This window comes from Chiloscyllium plagiosum, chromosome 1 (genome assembly GCF_004010195.1).
Source record: "Chiloscyllium plagiosum isolate BGI_BamShark_2017 chromosome 1, ASM401019v2, whole genome shotgun sequence".
Classification (NCBI taxonomy): domain Eukaryota; kingdom Metazoa; phylum Chordata; class Chondrichthyes; order Orectolobiformes; family Hemiscylliidae; genus Chiloscyllium; species Chiloscyllium plagiosum.
The window spans coordinates 124,607,639-124,625,010 of NC_057710.1; the positions used below are offsets into that span (position 1 = coordinate 124,607,639).

The 17,372-nt window shown below is 39.4% G+C and overlaps 1 protein-coding gene across 1 annotated transcript in view; it reads right to left on the reverse strand.

Annotated features, from left to right (window-relative positions):
- Window positions 1–1,681: 1,681 nt before the first annotated feature.
- The window catches only part of cfap299 (cilia and flagella associated protein 299), a 566,302-nt gene continuing 550,611 nt past the window's right edge, over window positions 1,682–17,372 (reverse strand). Inside the window, exons 5-6 of the mRNA XM_043700704.1 lie at window positions 4,994–5,123; window positions 1,682–1,875 (exon numbers count right to left, since the gene is read on the reverse strand). Of these exons, the coding sequence (XP_043556639.1) occupies window positions 1,780–1,875; window positions 4,994–5,123 (226 nt within the window). The 3' untranslated portion in view covers window positions 1,682–1,779. The remainder of the gene's footprint in view (window positions 1,876–4,993; window positions 5,124–17,372) is intronic.

Consider the following 17,372-nt stretch of genomic DNA (forward strand, 5'->3'; position numbering starts at 1 on the left):
TTGGACATCCTGCTTTTCAGCCTTCTTCCTAGTTCTCCGAAGTCTCGCTGTAGTATGTTCCTCCTCTTCTTCCCGACATCATTTGTGCCGACATGTACCACCACCTCTGGCTCTTCACCCTTGTCCTTGAGGATTTCCTGCACTCTGATGCGATGTCTTTCACCCTGGCACCAGGAAGGCAACACACCATCCTTAAATCCTGTCTGCTGCCACAAAAACCCCGGTCAGTTCCTCTCACGATGGAGTCCCCTATTACCACGGCTCTGTGCGATGTCCGACTCTTCCGCTCTGCCTCTGCGCTAACTTTTGATTGACAGACCTGGCCACCTTGCGAACTGGCAGTGTCATCAGTCTCCAAATGCTTCAACTTGTTCTTGACAGGTACTTCTACCGGGGTCTCTTGCACCTGTCTCCTCTCCGCCTTCCTCATCGTCTGCTCTCTTCTGGCATGATTGGTGTAATAACCTCGCTGAAGGTCTTGTCCAGAAAGATCTTGTTCTCTCGGATGAGCCTAAGGTCCTCGAGTTCTTTCATCAGCGCTGCAATATGCTCGGTCAATAGCTGAATGTGCACACACTTTCCACACACATACGAGCCAGACACACCAGAGTCGTTGATCTCCCACATCAAGCACGTAGCGCACTGAACCAGCTGGGCAGTCATGTCTTCACCCTCTTCGACTGTGGCGTAATCACTTCACTCAACCTCCTTGTCAAAGATTCCTGAGCTGAAGCCTCACTCTTCGATCCAAACTTCCTTACACCCTCTTTTTGTGGCAAGTCTGTGGACTTTTAATTTAGGTTAGAGGAGGAGGGAGGGAGGGAGACCCTACTTTGTAGGACCTGGGGTTTAGAACTCACCCTCTCTAATAGCAATCACTTACCTTCCCGACCGGCTTTGCACTCCGCCTGAACTTCCGCCCAGCTCCCGCCGCTCTCTGCTGCGAAAAGACCGTTGGCGTCGAGGTAAGTTCTTTATATAGCAATCACTTACCTTCCCGACCGGCTCTGAGTTATAAAGAAAAGTTGAATAGGCTGGGACGTTTTTCACTGGAGCATAGGAGGTTGAGAGGTGACCTGTTAGAAGTTTATAAAATAATGAGAGGATAGAATTCTTGATAGTTGCCTTTTTCCCAAGACGGGGTATTTTAAGACTAGGGGGTATATTTTTAAAATGAGAGTAGAGATTTTAAAAAGACATGAGGTAAATCTTTTACAGAGTGTGGTTCGCCTGTGGAATGAAGTTCCTGAGAGGTGGTGGATGTGGGTACAATTACAGCGTTTAAAAAGCATTTGGGTGGATACATGAATAGGAAGGGTTTGGAGGGATATGGACCAGGAGCAGGCAGGTGGGATTAGTTTAATTTGGGATTATGTTCAGCATGGACTGGTTGCACTGAAAGGTTTGTTTCCATCTGTATGACCAAATGACTGTGCATTTTTGGCCAGCGGTGGTGTACAAGACCTAAGAGAGGAAACAAAATCGGCTATTACGTAATAACAACCAAAGGTGTAAATCTAGTTGTCTTTAGCTGTTTTTTCATGTATTTATATGTAATAATTTTAAATGCAAAACAGGTTTAATGCTGTTAAGGAAGAAGAGCTTTCAACAGCAGCAAGTAAAATACTTATTTAATGTAAACAAAAGAGGATGAATGTTTATGAAATTTATGTAAGTTTAATTATTTGTTCACTGTAGTTGTTACAACTGTTTAGCCATTGTTCTGAATGTTAACAAGAACAAGTAATGTGATATCACGCTGTGATTGATCCAAGATGTTCATGACTTTCTTCTTGTGGTGTGATCATAAATGACCACTTGCACATAAAGATCTGTTTCAATTATGTTTCGTGTGGTATTATCCCCGGGAGAGACCTGTGGGGGGAGAAAGACCTTGTTAAAATAAATTATACGAGTGAGGATGTTATTTTGAAATTTCTTTGCTTTGACTTAAAGCACCATTTTAAACTACTCATTCTTCACTCTTTACAGTTACAGGAAGGGATTCAAAATTGTGCTGAACCACCCATAGTTTAGATTATATTCCCTACAGTGTGGAAACAGGCCCTTCAGCCCAACCAGTCCACACCAACCCTCTGAAGAGTAACCCACCCAGACCCATTTCCCTCTGACTAATGCACCTAACACAATGGCCAATTCACATGACCTGCACATCTTTGGACTGTGGGAGGAAACCGGAGCACCCGGAGAAAACCCACGCAGACGCGGGGAGAATTGTGCTACCTCTTTGAAGAAATTGTACTCTCTCAAAGATATCACCGTGTCTCTAACCTGGCAGAACAGCAAGCTTCTAGAGATATTTACCAAGTATATTTGGAATCTAACGTGATCGAACATTGAACATTTTCTCTATTTACTCATAGATGTGGGCATTGCTGGCTATGCCAGCATTTATTGCCAATTACTAATTACCCCTGAAACACTGAATTCCATGATGGGGGATGGGAGGTGCAGAATTAGACACACACATAATGCTGTTAGGAATGGAGTTCTTATCTTATCCTTTCAGCAACTAGCATTCAAATTCCATGTAGTCTACATTCATTCCAATTTGTGCAATTTTATTTTGGACCTAGTTGCAAGGGTAATTAGTTCCTTCCCTAACATTTGTTGTCTCCACCCCTGCATGATGAGATGCATCAATAGTTTTGTTGTGAATAGAGTGTTTACTTCATGACAATAGATACTACAGGAAGTGTTGAGGTAGCTAGGAAAAGAGACCTAGTCATCTATATGACAGAAAGGCTGACAGAAGTTTGGATTCAAACTCTCACAATAACTATACTAATTAAAATGTATAGGATCAACTTAAGCTGATCCTCATTTGGTGACTGACAAAAGCTCAGCCCAATTTATCAACACTTTTGCAAATAATCATGAATCTACTTGACATTGCGAGATAATAAACTGTAAACTGTATGTTCGTAATTTGAAGAACTTCAGATAGTGATAAATCTCAGCCAACTGAGTAATATAAATTTACCATCATTTATAATGAATTTATCTCAACTTTGCCATATACAGCTGTATTTCATGGGATGCTAAAGTAGGTGATAATAATCTATAATAAAAGTGCCAAATTTTGTTGGATTCCCTCTGTGTCAAACATTGGAATTCACTGGAGGGGCTGAATCTGAATCTTGTTTGTGTTTTACATCTAACCAACACTTTGTTAGTTAATTGGAAATCTGTTTTACTTAGTGTGCACATATGATGGTTGAGCATGAGTACAGAGGAAAATAATTCTGGAGGTGCACATTTCTGTTTGCAGTAAACCTTAACATCTGTAAAATGGAATATTCCACGACATAAAAATAAAATGATGCTGCTGGTTAGTTTTCACATTGAAACACATTAAAAGTAAATAAGGATTAAACATATTATACAAATTCCTAGTTACCAGCCACTCTGAGGACACAGTGATGTGATTATGGCATTTATATCCCTTTATATTGCCAATAATTTGTGGAGCTAATGTTTGATGAAACTAAATACCTGATCATAACAGATTTCCCTACACAGAACATTTATGTTTAATTAAAGAGCAAAAAAAAAAGCTGCAGACACTAGAATTCTGAAAATCGGGTTGAATTTTTCTATTGTGAATCAAGTCCTGTCACCAGGCCCAGTAGTGAGAGTTGCTTTTATCTGGGGTAGCAGAGAGACTGCGATGTTGCTAGTGGTGCCAATTAAGTGCCAACCTCTGGGCAATAGTTGGCCAGTTTCCAGAGCAGCCTATAGCTCAGTAACCTCAGGCATCATTATTTTGAGTGCTTTTGAAGTCCCGATACAGTAAAATCGCCTGTTTGCATCTCTACTCTTTGTTCATTCATTTATCCACACAATAATTACCTCACTTATCTATGATATTAAAATAAAAAAGAAAAACCTAATTTCCTGGAATAAAACTATGTACGATATGTTTTGTTCTGTCCAGAATGCCTTGTTGGTTGTTTGCATTCTCTGGGATTGTACCCTCATGAACGGTGGGTCTTCAGATGAATTTTGAACAGCCAGCTCCTGGCAATCGTGCACTAGCAATTGGGGTTAGGTGGATGGTAATTGTGATGCACTAGCAGTGAATTAGGCATGAAAGGAGGTAGTTATTGTTGCTGTGGGTGACAATCAAGGAAGAAAATGTCCTAAAACCTGACTGTGGAGTCTGTCAGAGCCAACTGGCATTCTTTGTTCTCTGCAGTAATTCTTTCTGCTGCTGGGAGTATCTCTGGGGGCCAGAATGAGCAATTCACATAAAATAAAAGCACTTCAATCTGAGGTGCAGAGTTTGAGATGGGGGGGAGACTTGGTGGTGGGGTCCTGATGGAGGTGTGTGTGGGCTTCTTGTGGCAGCCAAAATAAAGGACAGTGCCTTAAAATAGAGAAGTTAATCATTCTGGCAGGAGGGCATTTGCCATTATGTGCCTCAGAAGGATGGCTGTCCAACTGACTTTTCTGATGCTGACAGTATGTCATACCAAAGAGACACCATTGGGCCTCTTCCGAACATGTTCCCTCCCCATATGGTCAGTCTTGCCACTTAACACTCTATTCCTAATTAGCTTACATAAGTAAGTAAAGTTGCCAAAGCTCCATAGGGCCCCTCTCATTAGAACCAACATCTGGTGCTGAGTTTAACCTGATGATTATCTTGCCTGACAAGGCCTGACCTTTATGCTGATCTCAGCCAACACAGGAATTGAACCTGCACTGTTGGCATCACTCTACACTGCAAACCAGCTGTCCAGCCAACTGAGCTAACCAAACCTGTATGGGATAATTTTACCCATTAATTCTTCAATTCCTTTCATAGATGCTAATTGTTGAGCTGGGTGCTTTTAACATATATGGCTTTGTCTCTTCCATATTTAACTTCTATTCTTTTTGGGTTATCAGAATATTCTTTATACTTCAAAAAATAATATACAAGATCTGTGACAGATTGTAAAGGAACAAGAAATAAACAAACTTTTACCTTTGGATCCACGTGTACTGTTTTTCGATCTCTTTTGTTTTTGAAAAGGAGTCCTGAGGCATTATCTGTGGCTACCTGGTAAAATGGACTGGAATTGCACGTGCAGCTCTGTGTGTCCCAATTGTAGAAGCTACCAGAAAATTAGCGGAAATAAGTATGTTGAGATACAATTAATCATTCAAGTATTTCTTACTCCATGAAAGAAAAAGTCTGGAAATAAGAACATCCTGATGATCAAGAAACCATTGCCGATTGTTGGAAAAACCCATCTGGCTCACTAATGTCCTTCAGGGAAGGAAATTTGCCATTCTCAGACCTGGTTCTGGTCTGCACGTGATTGCAGGGCCAAAGCGATGTGGTTGACTCTAAGTTGCCCTCTGAAATGGCATGGCAAGCCACTCATTTCAAGTGCAGCTAGGGCCAGGCAATAAATGCTGGCCAGCCAGCGACGTCCACATCCCACAAATGAATAACAAAAAATAAAAATTGGACAGTGTCAAGACTTTAACATCAGAATCTATTGTGTTTAAATCTTGACCTTGTATTACTTTGTACTGTTTTGCTGCACAGTAAGTGTATACAAGAGAGAGAAAGCAAGGGATTATTATGGAGGCATGGCTTTCCTAATATGCATGTTATTAACATAAAAACAAATTACGGCAAATGGTTGAGATCAGAAAGTTTTGGACAAGCTGTTAGATCTGTCAGCATCAGAAGGGAGAGAGAAACAGAGTTAATGTTAATACTGTTTCTCTCTCCACAGATGCTGTCAAATCTTCTGAGTTTGTCCAGCTCTTTCTATTTTTATTTCATGATATTAATGTCAATCTTCTAATAAAATGCCAAGTGCCATGGTTTAATAAGGGCCTGACCTCCTATGTGACTGAACAGCTGCAACAGCAGTAATGGGGCAGCAAATTTGGATTGAACAGATTCTTTCATCCAAGATCACTGTTGTTGTTTACATGACAATTGATAGTTTTAACATATTTGTGTTTTGGTGTGAGACAATGTCTCAGGTATGTGACTAAACATTTCACACCTAGCTTTGTGCAACGTTGACAACTCTGAATTCTGGGAATAAATACTTGATTGAAAAACGTTTGCTGAATAAAATTTTGAGGGACCAAAACTAAAGAGAAATTAATACTGCACTGGAACTAATTAGAGGTGTCTGCATCTTATTAAATCAAACCTTAAAATAACATGAAGGACGTCATTCCTATTCGGTACTTTACCAAGAACTTCAACTCAGTGCTTATTTTGCTGAATGTTTATGGCTTGGGCTTTGGCCAGAACAAATGTTTTGTGCCAGTTGAGTAACGCGCCCCAGCAGTTAAATAAAGATTTAGTTTTTATTGCCGAAAAGAAATGTTGGATCAATTAAAAAGTTTCTGGAACCTTTTGCTTTATTATGCTCAAAGTACAACTGAGTTCATGACCACATCCGGTGATGCCAGATGCTGGTATGACATGTCACCACTGTTCTTTCAAAGAAGACTGCTGGTTCTTAGTGGGATAAATGAGCTGGAAAAAGTATCCTTCTTAAAATTGAATTGTTACAAGTCTTGGTACAGAATTGTCTGTCTATTGCAATATGAATTAATGATGAGGCTGTAAAAGTAACCATGCTACTGCAGATTTGTTATTGTAACCAGTTGGATCATTACTGTACTTTAAGGAAGGAAATCTGCCATCCTTATCCAGTGTGGCTTGTACGTCTTTAGTCCTACACTAAGGTGGCTAACTCTGAAATAAGGTAACTAGGAGATAATTATTAAACTGTGTCCTACACAGCAAACTAATACTTGAACTGCCACTGGTATGCATAAGAGTGTTCAATCTCACTGGTCCAATCCAGTAGAGTAGAATTTTTTTTAAACACCTATCCTTGTGTATCCTTTAATGAGAAAAATACAAAATGTATCTGTAGTTTGGGATGTAATCTGCAGAGGGTGATTTGCTGTTGAGCAGGAGGTTGTCAGCCCATCATTATCTTTGGAGTCATAATATAATCTATTTGAAATTCCTTTAATGCCTTTAGGTGTTATATTCCACTGGTCTCACAGTGTTCTTTACACCTGCAGTTACATTATCTCTAGCAGTCCTCTTTTTAAAGACAAATTTGAAATTAAGAGCTAAAAATATTCATAGTCCTTTAGATATTCTGACCCATTATTGTAACACTGAAAAATGAAAAGATCTCAATCATCACAGACCATATAGACTTTGCGTGAACTTGTTAAATCTTGAATTTTATGAACAATAATAAAAGTAGCGAGCTCAGAAGTGAAGAGTATGAAGAATAGATAGGAGAAACTATTTATATTAGAAGTAAAATTGGTTACCAGAGGTCAGATTTAAAATAATTGTGAGCTTGGTGCTATATAATGGACCTATTTGTTTATCTCAATAGCTCAGAATTATAATAATTGTTAGTCCAAAAGTACCACTGGTGTAATGGAAGAAATTGGACAGCATCATTTGAGTTTCTATTTTGAAAGCTAAAATTGGGATCAGTTCTAGGTCTTTCCCTTGACCAGCAAGTTCCAGATGCATCCAGTTAGAATTCTAAAGAGCAAAGCCAGTTAATGACAAAGAGCAGACTGAGCCTGGGTGACTGATCTGAATTCTATCTTCTGTGATTGAAACACTTTTTCTAAAGATTCTTGATTTTTACTTCATGCACGGCAAACAACTGTACATGCAGTTTATTCCATGGTCAGCAGCTCTGGCTTGGACAGCGTTCCCCCTTCTTACCATGGTGTATACTGCAATCTTTGCATCCCCAATCCGGAGAGGTATGACATACTCTTTCCTTTTTATAGTCTGGAGAGAGTCATTAAGCCCCCTCCTTACCCACCACCACCACCCTACAACCCCAAACAATACCTTGTTCAGTTAAGATGGGCTAAACGTTCTGGAGGAGCTCCCAATGGCCCCCAAGCATAACCATAGTAACAGACCCACCTGCTGCAGAAAGAGATGATGCCTCAACGAGGAGGTTCCTTTGGAAGCATTTGGCAACATTTTGCTTATTTAGAAATAGCACAGTTATAGAGACATGGAGATGTACAGCATGGAAACAGACCCTTGGGTCCAACTTGTCCATGTCGACCAGATATTCTACATTAATCTAGTTCCATTTGCCAGCATTTGGTCCATATCCCTCTAAACCTTTCCTATTCATATACTCATTCAGATACTTTTTAAATTTTGTAATTGTTTCTAACACCTCTTCTGGCAGCTCATTTTATACATATACCACCCATCCAGGTAATGACCATGAAGAGGGCCTGTGCCCGAAACGTCGAATCTCCTGTTCCCTGGATGCTGCCTGACCTGCTGTGCTGTTCCAGCAATAAAGTTTCAACAATGACCATGAAGAGGCAACCACACTCATGGATGGTCAGCAACTGTGGTCTAGTGGCTATGACCAATTTTGGTGGGCGAGGTTCTTCAGTAATAATGCATCAATTTCAACCTTTGAAGACAAGAGCCCACCAGGGTTTTCTGGTTACTGTCAAAGCTTATGCCTCTTATCTGCATTGCTGAATGGAAATACAAATAGGAATGGGGCTTACTATGGTTCTAATTTCCTGCTGATGGTCACCTGCCACGTATTGTTCAGGTAGCCATTCTAACTTCTACCAGCCTGTTCAAAAGTGACTTGCCGTTGGGATCGTGGTTCCAATCTGGCACAATGGTTATTAACATGAAACAGTGGACCCACTCACCAACCTTCTTTTACTTGACAGTACAGAGCCCACACATCGTTAGTTAAAGTGGGGAAATTTGAAAGAAATTACTGTCAAAGGCAACTTGGCTGTCCACAATAAGCACTGTTACAGTCTTTGCTGACAGATTTGGCATTGACATGACTATTATGGCATAATTTTTCTGTACCTTTTCCAATAAGTTCCATACTAAAAACAGTTGAAAATGTTAGGATGAATTCAAGTGAAAATTAGTTCTCAATAGCTTAATTACTTCTGAATAGCCTCTCTGTGCCCAAAAAATATTTAATAAATTGAAAATTTCATTCTCTCAAGGAAATCAGTGTCAAATCTTTTAAATAAAATCCAAATCTTACTGTTTCTGCCTGTCTTTCATCTCTTGTCCTTAATTCTATGTGTTCCCAATCTTTTCTTTACATGCTGTCATATCATTAAACTTTGCGCTTTGATACTTTTTAAATTTGAGTCAGTGTGTGAAGATTCTTCAATCTGAAGCACACTGAATGTTTTAAAGCAGTATAAGTATAATCAAAGATAAGTATTTGTTAATTGGTTGAATAGCATCATTTTGCTTTTCCTGCATAGACATATCGTATATCTCCTGTGGAGGGCATTGTGCTGGAAAAGATGCTAGCTTGGAGGGAATTTCTGCTGTGGACTGCAGAAGAAATCTGTGGCCAATTGTCAGAGAGATGAATGGCCAATGCTATTGAGAGCACTGAAATAACTTCACAGAGGACTGTATCTGTCACCAAGTCACCCTTTATTTACATTTGGAGAATCCTTGATACTGATCCAGCTCCCTCAGAGCCAGTTCTGAGAATGAACAGATTGGTCTGATGTTCCTCTTGTCATCTGTCAGCCAAGGCTCCCTGATTGTCCGTGATTAACAGCTCCAGTAAGGGAACTATATCCTATGATGTCCACCTGGCTAACCTCATTGCAGTCACTTTAAGCACAATCTGTGTCAATGTATTTGGCTTTTATAGAAATAAACATAGAAATATTGGTAATGTGAAATAAAGTGATTAGCATCCTAAACTGAAAGATAATTTAACATTTTGAGCAAGATCTTTCTACCACCAGAACTCTAGCTAATGATTGCACTTGCCATGTTTCCTTTAAGATACTGAATGACCTGCTGTGCATATTCACTAATTTTACTTTTGTTTCAAACTTCCAGCTTTGTTCTTTATGTTAAAAATGATAACAAGTGCATAAGGAAAACATATTTTTGGACACAGGAACAAAAATGTAGAAGATGCTGAGGAATCTTGCTCAAACGTGGCAACAGGCTGACTATTTAAAGTATGTTCTGCATTACAAGCAAATCATTTTATGTTTGGATCAGAATTTTGCATCAAAGTGTTATGCTTGGATCAAGAATCCTGCACAATGGGACTGAACAGAATGTGGCTTGGATCACGAAGTCTGATCTTGATTTAGGTATGACTTTATCTAGACAATGTTTCTTTCATTATAATACTGAAAACAGAAATGGAAGTAATGATACTGTTACCTTTCAATGGCTGTAGAATATTTTTATGTCTAACTGAACAATGAATCATCTCTGTCCAGGTTTCTCTCTCGCAGGTTTTCCAACATAATGTTTACGACTCTCTTAGCAGATAATGCAGTGTATTTAATTTTCCATTTATTCATTTAAATCCTCCATGACAGGCATTCAATATTCCCAATCTGAGATTTCTCTGTGTGCTGTGACTGGGTAACTAAGTGTTTAAAAGCAAAAGTGTTCAGCGATCTGGGAGTAGCGTGGTAAGGAAAAGCTGCAACATTTAAAAAATGTTGAGAAAGATCTGTCATTTTTTTAAGCATATCTTTGCAGTTAGATTGATCCTTTGTAAATGACTGTTAAGAGTAATTTTATTGTAGGAGAAATATTGGTTCATATGACCAAATAACCCTTGATCTGGAATATTAACAGGGACAGAAGTTAAGATTTGCAAGTCATGAGATTGGACACAAAGATGTTCTGCACTAAAGATAAAGAGGAAACAGATAAAGAAACTTTTGTTGTAAATGCACAAATAAGTTCTCTAGCAGAAGAGACATAAAGAAGACAGATGTAGAAACTTCTGAAGGTGAAGATTGAGCCGAATGCAGAAGTACAGACGCAGACCAAGAGAGAACGCAGGCAGAGACAGAAAGGGGAACACAGTATTTGTGTGAGAAAAAACAAGAAAGGTTTTCAATGAAAAGGTTAATTTTCCATTTGGCAGAAAGATAAAATATAGAATTCTAGTAGTTCTTAGAGCAGTAATGTATCTGAGTACTATGATACATCAGACTGGTATGATTTAAGTGAGGGTGGACTCATAGATGTGTGCCTTGTTGATGTTAATCTTATTCTGGGACTTCAGATGGAATATAATTGCTGGTAAACATGACCTGAGGACTATAGCGATTGATTGGGAAACTGAGAGATCCTATGTATCAGAGCTTAGGCATTCTAACTTCAGAACTTCCTGCGGTGACACATTTGTGTGTGGAGTGATGCAAGTACCTGTGGTTGTGTAAAACTTGTCTTTGTTGTTTTGACTATTTAAAATGAAATTAATACTTCCATTTTAAATCTAATTTACTTGTCAATTCATGTTCAGTTTACATTGACTCCGACGTGTATTAAACTAGAGTTATGAGACATGAAATTTTTGTTGGTAGTTTCTTCATTTGGTAAATTATTTTTGGTTTACAATTTCCCCATAGCAGTGTTTTATACTAGGATTTAGAAATGCTGATTTCTAAAACCTGCTAAACTTTTATTCTTCATGATCCTAATTATTATTTGTTAGCAGGTTGTCTAAAAATAGATCACAGTTGAGTGTTCATTTTTCCTGACATGCACATGCGTGCTTTTCAATGCCTAGTCCAGTTATACTTAGTCTGACTATAACTTCAATGCTAGCATTTAACTGACACAGTATAGCTAACTCAGCTTAGGATTGAGAAAGTCTACTCAATGTTATAATATCCTTGATGAGTTCTACTTGGATTTATCGATTCAACAATTTCCACAGAGAGTACACAATTTGAATAAATTAAACCAGAAATTCAAGCTCAATACAATTATACCATCACTTTGTCTCAAAATGGGAGTTGAGTAGATAGAGACTGAGGAGGCCAATAAGTCCTCATTATCTGACTTGGTACAGTGAAATCTTTTAATATCTTGACTTCCTTTGCATACCGCGAGTGAACTTCCTGCCTTTTACTGTCAAGAAATAGTAACATACCTGCAAGCAGGAGCACAGTAATTGAAGGGGAGAAGATCCTTCTGCAGGAATGTTTCATGGTAAGTAGGTAGAGCACCAGTTTATAATATGATGCGGAGATAGACAGCCAAACCAAATCAGCCTTTCTACTTATGAAATCACAACACCGTAAAATCAAAACCTTCAAAGATCCTCAAAATTGACCCAAATGGTTCCTAACCAAGCTTTTTTGGATAACCAATACAAGACTTTGTCAGTAATCAATTCTCAACACAGATGTATTGTTTCAATAAAAGACTTAATGATGTATTGACAATACAATAATTTTATGACAGTAAAATTAAATAACAAAGAAAACTAATTGGTCTATGCCATAATCCTAAAGAGCCTTTGTTTTCAGCCCATTTCACACATAAGACAGACAAACAAACATAGTTAAGGGATATATGAAAGAAAGTAACACAACTGGCCAAATGACTTAAGTGATTTTCACGATATGTTCCACAGGCATAGATGATGGTTTCTTGGTTGATTTTCTGAAGCTGTCAATCTTGGTCAAATTTACAGTTCACTTAAATAAAGGCAGAATTACTCACAACTTAGGTTTCTGTTCTCTGAGATTCCAAGAGCTGCTAATGGGTGGGTGGGCAGGGAGCTTTTCAAACCTTCATGATTAGCATCAATAGCCTTTTTTTGAAAACACAGTCCTAAATCCAATTTAAACTGACCACTCCCTTATAGAATAACGGTCTCCTCTATAAGCTTCCAGTTGCCATCTGCTTGAGTTTAAGATCATTCCAGACGAGCAGAAAATTTCCAGGTATCGACCTCATTAATAGCCAACTTTTGACATCTATTTAAACATCATGTACTTCCCAGTAACAAAGTATCTGCAGAACCTTTTATCAGAAACCAATCTGGAATGAACTTCCAGGCCTTCCCTCCCAAATCAACAAAAGCTTGGTTGGTGTGTTTTCCTTTTAACACAAGCTGTGACCCACAATCCAAAAGTCACCTTTGCCTCACAGTTCCCAGTTCACAGCTCCAAACCAAAATTGATAAAAGATTAAAATAAAAATAGTGTAGATCAGCATGGGTCTAATACAAGTGGGATTTGTGATTTGGAGGTGTGAGGGAGAGGGTAACGGTGACAGAGGGCCTCCCATGGAAAATTGCAGCTTCTTCAGCCTTCTCGAGGAAAAGCAACAAAATATAAGGCCAAAGTTCTGGTGTGAACTGGTTGATGCATTGGAAATCCATAATGGCTTTTCTGTGCGGACCTCACTATTATAGCCACCAGGCCATGATGATGACATTACTGCCCTATGTATAGACTGAAAGAAGAATGCTGCTGGCTTCCACTGGGAATTTTTCTCATATATATATATATATATATATATAAATAACAAAATCTGAGATCTGAAACAAAAATAGAAATTGCTGATGAAACTCAACAGGTGTGATAGCATCAGTGTGAAGATGGCAGAGTCAACATTTCGAATGCAGTGACTCTTCAGAATTTTCCTAACTTGCTCATAGGAAAAGGCCAAAATTGTAACCATAGAATTGATGCTTTGCATCACTGAATGAGTGCTGCAGATGACAGAACCACCTGATGCTTGGTTTCTATTGGGGAAGCAGTGTTAAAATCCACAATATTGTGTGATCATAACATGACTTACTATACACTGTATATTATATAATATAAAATACTTTTAACATGGATTCTTGTGCTTTAAATCCAGTTCAATCATCTAGTTGATAGTTGCAGATGGCTATATGCCAGTCTCAATTGGAGAATTAGCTTCTATAAAAAAAGGATGATTTAGGTCAAAGGTATGCAAAAGCATTTTGTGTTTTGGTTTGTAAACTCCTGGGTGCAGTGAAATGACACTCAGGCTTTGGTTCATAAATAAAAATACCTGGGGATCAAATTATTACTGAAAACAAGAACAAATAATTTGTACAGTTGTGAGCATGAATTCCCTTCAGTAACTGAGGTAGATCAGAATGTTCTGTTGCAAACAGTCTGTGGTTTTGGTGTTTCACATGTGCAGAACATAGCAAGACATATTGGGTCACTAAAATGCAACAACATGTGTTTGCCACTGGCAGCCGTTTGCATCAAAGGGTAAGTGTGGACAAATTTTGGAATGATTAACACCACAATTTGGCAATATTGTAATGTGGTTTAAGAAGGTTTAGGGTTTAAAATTTTAAGCTCTTGAAATCCTACTGCACATGTTGTCTCCAGGTTTTATAATGTTTTTGAATAGTGGTGAGTTCTAATTCCGATACCAGTCTCTGGTTTGTTTTATCTTTCCTCCTTCCTGAGTAGTCTGAAGATTTCAGCTACAATGTGAATATTGTTTGCAATATAATGAATATTTCTGAAAGTGAGAACTGTCATCATAAAAGTTGATTTTAGGGCAGTTTAACCTAACACCTTTGGGGTACTGATGAAAGCAGAACAATGCTCGTTGTTTTGTCCCCTCTCAATTTCACTGCCTGCTAAAATATTGGGGAAAGATTAAAACTGTTTCATTAGTTCCTTTGCACTTGGCAAGTTAATATGCTGTAATTATTTTGTACTTACTCTTTTTACATCTCCCTGAGTTGTTTACTCTTGGTCAAAAAGTATGGGGCTGGAAAAGCACAGCCAGTCAGGCAGCATCAGAGGACTAGGAGAGTCGACGTTTCGAGCATAAGCTCTCATCAGGAATGAATGTCCCTGATGAAGGGCTTATGCTTGAAATGTCGACACTCCTGCTTCCTGGATGCTGCCTGACTGGCTGCACTTTTCCAGCACCATACGTTTTGACTGATCTCCAGCATCTGCAGTCTTCATTTTCTCCTTGTTTATTCTTGTGCAAGCATCTATTCCTCATTGCAATCTAACAGTTATTGTGCCATGTATTTCCTCGGTTGCTCTGGGAAGCGGGAAAGGAAGTTGCTAAGCTGCTGGCGAAGATCTTTGCTTCCCCACTCTCCAAGGGGATTCTATTGGAGGATTGGAGGGAGGTGAATTGGGAAATCCCTGGCAATTACAGATCAGTCAGTCTTACATCTGTGGTCAGCAAGGTTTTGGAAAGAATTCTGAGAGATAGGATTTATGACTTTTTGGAAAAGTATAATGTGATTAAAGGCAGTCAACATGGCTTTGTGAGGGACAAGTCATGCCTTACAAATCTTATTGAGTTTTTGAGGAGGTGATGAAGGTCGAGCAGTGGATGTGGTGTATGTGGGCTTCACAAGGTATTTGATGAGATTCCCCACGGTAGGCTCATTCATAAAGTCAGGAGGTATGGCATACAGGGAGATTTGGCTCTCTGCGTTCAGAATTGGTTGGCTGACAGAAGGCGGAGAGTGGTTATAGATGGAAAGTATTCTGCCTGGAGGTCAATGGTGAGTGGTGTCCCGCAGGGATCTGTTTTTGGGCCTCAGCTCTTTGCAGCTTTTATAAATGACTTGGTTGAGAAAGTTATGGGGTGGGTTAGTAAGTTTGCCGATGACACAAATGTTGGAGGTGCCATTGATAGTATCGAGGGCTATTGCAGGCTGCAGCATGACACTGACAATATGCAGAGCTGGGCTGAGAAATGGCAGATGGAATTCAACCTGGATAAATGCGAAGAGATGCATTTTGGTAGATCGAACTTGAATGCTGAATATAGGATTAAGGACAGGATTCTTGCCAGTGTGGAGAAACAGCAGAATCTTGGTGTTCAAGTGCATAGGTCCCTCAAAGTTGCCACCAAAGTGGATAAGGTTGTTAAGAAAGCATATGGTGTTTTGGCTTTCATTAACAGGGGGATCAGGTTTAAGAGCCACGAGGTATTGCTGCAGCTGTACAAAACTCTGGGAGACCACACTTGGAATATTGTGTCCAGTTCTGGTTGCCCTTTTATCGGGAGAATATGGAGGCAATGGAGGTTTACCAGGATGCTGCCTGGACTGGAGGACTTGTCTTACGAGAAGAGATTGACTGAGCTTGCACTTTTCTCTCTGGAGAGAAGGAGGAAGAGAGGTGACCTGATCAAGGTGTACAAGGTAATGAGAGGCACGGATAGAGTCAATAGCCAGAGACTTTTCCCCAAGGAAGGATTGACTGCCATGAGGGAAGGTGTTAGGAGGAAGATATAGAGGAGACGTCAGAGGTAGGTTCTTTAAACAGACAGTTGTGAGCACATGGAATGCGTTGCCAGTGGTAGTGGTGGAAGCAGAGTCATTAGGTGCATTTTAGAGACTGCTGGACATGCACATGGACAGCAGTGAATTGAGGGGAACATAGGTTAGGTTATTTTATTGTACATTAGGATTAAACCTCGACTCAACATTGTGGGCTAAAGGGCTTGGTCTGTGCTGTACTTTTCTATGTTCTATGTATATAGTGTTGAAAGACATCAGAACCCCATTCAGTCTTCACCAATATTAACATGCACACACCTTCCCAAAGAAGTTGTGCACAATAATGAAGAACAGTGATCCCTGACTGTATTTTTCACTTCCTTTCCTGGGGCCAGTGATTTTGTTTTCAGGCTTTGCGCATGGGAAATCATGTCTCACTAACTGAATTGAGGTTTTTTTTGAAGAAATAATGAAGAGGATTGATGAAGGCAGAGCTGTGGACGCAATCTATATGGACTTCAGTAAGGCACCCTGACAGTTCCGCACAGTAGACGGGTTAGCAAGGTTAGATCACATGGAATACAAGGAGAACTAGATATCTGGATTAAGAACTGGCTTGAAGGCAGGGGAGAGAGAGAGGGTGGTGGTGGAGGGTTGCTTTTCAGACTGAAGACCTGTAACCAATGGTGTTCCACAAGGTTTGCTGTTGGGTCCACTGCTTATCATCATTTATCTAAATGATTTGAATATGAACTTAGGAGGTATTGTTTATAAGTTTGCAGATAACATCAAAATTGGAGGTGTAGTTGACAGCGAAGAAGGCGATCTCCGAGTACAACAAAATCTTGATCAGATGGCCCAATGGGCTGAGAAGTGGCAGATGGAATTTAATTTAGATAAATGTGAAGTGCTGCATTTTTGGAAAGGAAAATCAGAGCCAGACATATATATAAAATGGCAAGGTACCAGGGAGTATTGCTGAACAAAGAGACCTTGGAATGCAGGATCATAGTAAAGTTGCAGGTAGACAGGATAGTGAAGAAGGCATTTGCTATGATTTATTAGTCAGTACACTGAGTACAGACGTTGGGAGGTGTCATTTTGAGGCTATACAGGACATTAGTTAGTCCACATTTGGAATACTGCATTCAATTCTGGTCTCCCTGCTATAGGAAGAATATTGCAAAACTTAAAAGGGTTCAGAAAAATTTACAAAGATGTTGCAGGGTTGGAGAGTTTGAGCTAGAGGGAGAGGCTGAATAGGCTGGGGCTATTTTCCCT